At 67.2% G+C, this 5,454-nt stretch overlaps 1 protein-coding gene across 1 annotated transcript; it reads left to right on the top strand.

The window, feature by feature from the left end:
• Nucleotides 1–73: 73 nt before the first annotated feature.
• TSSK1B (testis specific serine kinase 1B) lies at nucleotides 74–3,403 on the top strand. Its single transcript, XM_027566040.1, has one exon. It carries the CDS (start codon nucleotides 2,103–2,105, stop codon nucleotides 3,204–3,206), a length of 1,104 nt encoding a protein of 367 aa, XP_027421841.1. The 5' UTR covers nucleotides 74–2,102; the 3' UTR covers nucleotides 3,207–3,403.
• The last annotated feature ends 2,051 nt before the right edge of the window (nucleotides 3,404–5,454 follow it).

The raw sequence follows: 5,454 nt of genomic DNA, 5'->3' as shown, positions 1-5,454 counted from the left end.
GTCCTGCTCGGCTCGCGCCGCCCCGCCCCTGCCCGCGCCGCCGCCAGCCAATCAGCGCCGGGCGGAGGTGGGGCCTGCGCACTCCGCCTGCGCAGTGACTGAGAGGGGCGCGGCCCAAGGGCGGGGCGGGGGTGTGCCCGCCGGGGCGGGACTACGAGGAGCCGCGGCCCCCATTGGCTGATCAGAGAAGGGCGGGGCTAGGGCGGGGCCTCCGGAGGGCCGGGCGGAGCAGGAGCTCCGGGGCCTGAGCGGCGCGGGGGCGCGGCACCGAGGGATCCGGGGGCGGAGGCGGAGTTGGGAATCCCTGAGAAGGGCCCTTGGAAGAGTGCGTCCCAAAGTGGCGCTTTAAAGGCCGAATCGCTGCGGTGAGGGGAGAGGAGACCTGGAGAACCTCTGAGGTGGTCCCGGGAGGCGCTTCCGCAGGTGCGGCTTCACCGGCGCGTGCAACTGGAGTGCCGCAGACGGACGAGCAAGCAGGCTCAAGGAGGGTCCCGCGCGGAGAGCTGACTGGGACGCCCAATCCCCTGGAGGGGGGGTGCCCCCCCTGCACAGTGGGGGCGGAGCGGGGCCGGGAGTTGGGGGGAGACGCTGGCGCAGCTGCCGCCACAGCAGGCTTCCCTCCCGCACGGAGGGAAGTGTTGGCCGCGCACCTGTCACCGCGGGAGGGGACCCAACAGATGGAGAGTACCAGCGAGGAAGGAGCAAGCCCTCCGAAGGACGGACCACCAGCCACGCATAGGAGGCCCGGCCTGGGGCGTCAGGGTGGGAAGAAGGTGAAGATGGGAGAGGAGAAAATAGGGAGGGCAGAGGCGGGGGTGAGCAGTGCACCCAGGCCATCAGCAGCTGGCTCCCCAGAAGCAGTCACCCCAAGCCATGATCCTCCTGAGCACCACAGGATCCCAGCCTGGGACATTCAGGGTCATCTGAGAGAGGCACCGCCTCCAGATGCACGGATGTAGCCAAAACTGACCCCAAGGCTCTGCCGGGCCTGTCTGCTCCTGCCCTCCTGTGCCACCCCGCCCTTCCCTACAGCAAGGCCCAGAGCAGAGAGGACCCACTGCTGGCGGGAAGGGTGGTTCCCATTCAACAGGCCCTGTTTGCCCGTCCTCAGAAGGCATTTCTGGGAGCAGCTGCTGCTCTCAGAGGAGTCCAGGCCCACCTTCTCCCCAACCCCCAGACCTGCCCTGGGAGCCCAACCCAGGCTACGGCAGGGCAGGCCCCCGGAGGGGGCTCACAGCCAAGGGCAGAGACCCGATCAGTTGTCCCCAGCAGAGCTGGCCAGAGAAGGTTCAGATGAGAGCAGCACGGGGCAGTGAAAAGTCCAGCCAGACCATGCAGCAAGAGGGCGGAGGGGACCCTTCCTGCCCCAGCCCCCTTCTCAGCCCACCTGCCTGGACACTGTGGAGGATTTCCAGGGCTGCAGGGAGCAAGAGGTCAGGGAGGTGTTCCCCAGCCCCTTCCCTGGGGGAGATGATCTAGGTCACTGCCTTGGTCAAGGTGGCCCTCCCGGCACCACTGTCTCTGGGTTCCAGAAATGACCATCCCTTCATCCGAGGGCCCATCACCCACTCAGGGTTCTCGACACAGCTCCATGTGGGGAGATCATCCTCTTGTTAAACCCTCGCAGGCAGTCCTCACTTGAGCGTCTCCTCTTTGCTGCTGAGACCTAGATGGTTGGGACGGTTGCCCTGGGTTTGTAGGGATTCCCTGGGGTGCAGGAAATCATCAGCCCATTGCCCCCCGCCCCCAGCAGTCCTGGCTCTGGTGTGGAGGCTTGGGTGAGCCGATGCAGTCCCCGCAGCCCCCTCCTACCTCGGCTCCCATGCTCCGCTGGCCCTCCGTCTGCTGCAAGGTTCCGAGTCTGAGGGGCTCAGGCCGGAGACCCATTCCGCAGGGCACTCCTCCTTTATGACTTCACCCACTGAAGTCACCCGGGAAACAGTGCTGAACATTCCACCCCAGAGCCTTGGCCTCTAGGAGGCAGGGACGGGAGGCCCGGGCAGCCCAGAGGACTCTGTCCACAGTGTAGATGAGGACGCGCTGGCTCATGTCCCGCAGGGATGTAGAGGGCAGCCTCAGGGGCACCGGGCGCTCCCGGCACCATGGATGACGCTGCCGTCCTCAAGCGACGAGGCTACATCATGGGGATCAATTTGGGAGAGGGCTCCTACGCCAAAGTCAAATCCGCTTACTCTGAGCGCCTCAAGTTCAACGTGGCGGTCAAGATCATCGACCGCAAGAAAGCCCCCACGGACTTCCTGGAGAAATTCCTTCCCCGGGAAATTGAGATTCTGGCCATGCTAAACCACCGCTCCATCATCAAGACCTACGAGATCTTCGAGACGTCAGATGGCAAGGTCTACATCGTCATGGAACTCGGGGTCCAGGGTGACCTCCTTGAGTTCATCAAGACCCGGGGGGCCCTGCAGGAAGACGACGCTCGAAAGAAGTTCCACCAGCTGTCCTCGGCCATCAAATACTGCCACGACCTGGACGTCGTCCACCGAGACCTCAAGTGCGAGAACCTTCTCCTCGACAAGGACTTCAACATCAAGCTGTCCGACTTTGGCTTCTCCAAGCGCTGCCTGCGGGACGACAGCGGCCGGCTGACGCTGAGCAAGACCTTCTGCGGGTCGGCGGCGTACGCGGCCCCCGAGGTGCTGCAGGGCATCCCCTACCAGCCCAAGGTGTACGACATCTGGAGCCTGGGCGTGATTCTCTACATCATGGTCTGCGGCTCCATGCCGTATGACGACTCCAACATCAAGAAGATGCTGCGCATCCAGAAGGAGCACCGTGTCAACTTCCCGCGCTCCAAGCACCTGACGGGCGAGTGCAAGGACCTTATCTACCGGATGCTGCAGCCGGACGTCACCCGGCGCCTGCACATCGACGAGATCCTCAGCCACTGCTGGGTCCAGCCCAAGGCCCGGGGCCTGTCCTCCGCAGCCGTCAACAAGGAGGGCGAGAGCTCCCGGGCTGCTGAGCCCCCATGGACCCCCGAACCCAGCTCCGACAAGAAGTCCGCCACCAAGCTGGAGCCCCGGGAAGAGGTGCGGCCCGAGCCCCGGGCTGAGCCGAGCCCCGAGGAGGAGATGGCAACGGTGCAGGTGTCCCGGCAGTCAGAGGCCGTGGGTCTGCCCAGTGAGCAGCCCAGCAAGACCGAGGAGGGGGCGCCCCCGCAGCCTTCAGAGACGCACGCCTAGCCCGCCTGTTGCGGCCCGGGCGGCCAGCAGGGAATGAGGCCGAGCTTGGGGCCCTGAGCCCGAGCTCCAGAGAGGCCGCGGGACCAGCCGAGAAGGAAGACGGTCCCGGACGTGCCGCTATTTTCGTGTTTCTTCCCCTCCCTTTGAACTTGGTAACTCACGTGGCTAGAGAAGCAATAAATCACTATATTACTGCAGCCCCCGGGGTCGCTGTGTGTGCCCTGCCGGCTTTGGTCACCCAGGGAGAGGACCCTGCACCCCCGTGGCCCCCTCCATGGGCCACACCGCGTTTCACCTCCCGCTGGGGAAAGAGCCCCACGTGTCCAGCGCTGACGACGGTCTCAGGCCCTGGACCAGGGAGAGCCGAGCAAGGAAGACGCTGCTTCAAGCGTGGGGCCCACAAGCGCGAAGCTGTGCGGGAGGCGGCGCGGGGGCTGCGGGCTGGGGGCCAGGGCGGGCTTTCCCGGCCCTCAGCCGCCCCCGAGGCTGCCTGCCTGTGGGGGGCCTCCCTCAGGGCCCCTCTCCTCCTCCTGCTCTGGCTCCAGGGTCCGCCCCACACCCAGTCAGCACCCCGCTCCGCACAGCGCCCGGAGCATCCCTGCCTGGCCCGCCCCCGGGCCTGCATGTCCCCCGATCACTGAGCAGGACCCTCCTGCTCCTCTCTGGTCCCAGCTAGCTGTCCCAGGGGTGACGCTCCCACCAGTGCGGGTAAGCGGATGCTGGCGAGCACGGGGCACAGGCCTCCTCTCACGCGTGGCCGGGGTGTCCACGGGGGAGCAGGCCTGCGGGGGCACTGCCAGCCACGGGGGCCCACCCACCAAGTGGCCCTCACCTGGCTGTGAGCGGCTGCCGCTTCCTCTTCTGATCTGCCTGTGCTCGGACACACGTGCACCTGCGGGTGTGACGCACCAAGGGAACGGGGCTGCAGATGGCCCCTCCCCCCGCCCCCACCCAGCCCCTTCATGGCCACAGCCACACACCCCTGGGCATCACAGCGTGGCCGCCGCCTGGGCCCCCCGCACCCCTGTGTCCCTGTCACCTCCCGCAGGAGCCAAGGCCTCCCTCCTGCACCCAGTCCAGCTCCCCTGCCTGCAGGAAGGATCTCCACACCTGGCCCCTGAGGTCCTCCTGGGTCTGGCCTCCTCCTGGCTGCCCGGCCGCTCACCATGGGCCCCAGCCCTGCTGGCGGACCGGTCCCTGAGCCCCTGCCCACCTCTCCAGGCTCCGCCAAGGGGCCGCAGCCTCCACACACGAAGCCTCTGGGGGCCACTGCCAGGGCAAGCGGGCGAGGGCCCAAGATGGAGCGGTCCTGGCGGTGGTCACACGCCTGCCCGGTGGGGGAGCAGGATTTCAGGGTGCGTGGGGCCAGCAGGGGTTCAGACCCCCCGGGAAGCTTGCAAACTCCTCCCCGGGTCAGCAGTGATCACTGGGACCTAGGGTCAAAGCTGCAGGGAGGGGCCTCGGGAAGGAGCACCAGCTGTGTGCTTCCCAGGCGGGGGCACCGCTCAGAGGGGGTGGGTGGCTGCCTGAACCCACCCAGCGCGGAGCAGGCCCCACTGCGAGGCCCTCCTGAGGTGGCCTGAGCCGCCCCACTGCCCCAGACAGGCTCAGCCCCCACAGCTACCCCCGGAGGAGCCTCTGGGCCAGCCGTGCACCTCCCACCCCACTCTCTCTCACCACCTGGCCCTTCAGACCCTCAGTGGCACCTCTGTCCCCGTCATCTGCGGGGCCTAACCTCACCCCTCAGCCTCCCCGAGTCCACAGCTGTGCGTGCCTGCCATAACCCAGCCGCAGGGCACTCACACGCTGGGTGACGCTGAGCCACCTTGGGCCCCGGGAAGGCAGGGCCCACTCCTGTCACCCACCCTCAAAGCTCCAAGGGCAGCGTCCCAGGGCCTGCGGCCTGGCACTCAGAGGTCTGCAGCCAGGAGCACCCTGAAGCCCGTCCAGTCTGACCCCACCCCGGGGGCCCCGGCAGTCCGGCACACACATTCTGGGCAGGGCCCCTGCGGCTCGCCTGAGTCTGCAGGCCTGAGTCCCCGGAGAACCAGAGACCACGGCATCCCGGGCGAGGGAGGGCATGGGAGCAGGAACAACAGCAAAGGGCAACCCCGACAGTCCTGGGGGTGAGGGAGACAGGTGGGGAGAGTGCCTGGCCTGGGGGCCTCACAGCTGGCCCCTCTGAAGCTTCCCTGGTTCCTATTGAAGCCCCCAGGACACGGCAGGTGCGGGCAGGTCCCTGCTGCTG

Source organism: Bos indicus x Bos taurus, chromosome 17 (assembly GCF_003369695.1).
Source record: "Bos indicus x Bos taurus breed Angus x Brahman F1 hybrid chromosome 17, Bos_hybrid_MaternalHap_v2.0, whole genome shotgun sequence".
NCBI classification, from domain to species: domain Eukaryota; kingdom Metazoa; phylum Chordata; class Mammalia; order Artiodactyla; family Bovidae; genus Bos; species Bos indicus x Bos taurus.
The sequence above is the reverse complement of the archived record's forward strand: the minus strand, read 5'-3'. Positions and strand labels throughout refer to the sequence as shown.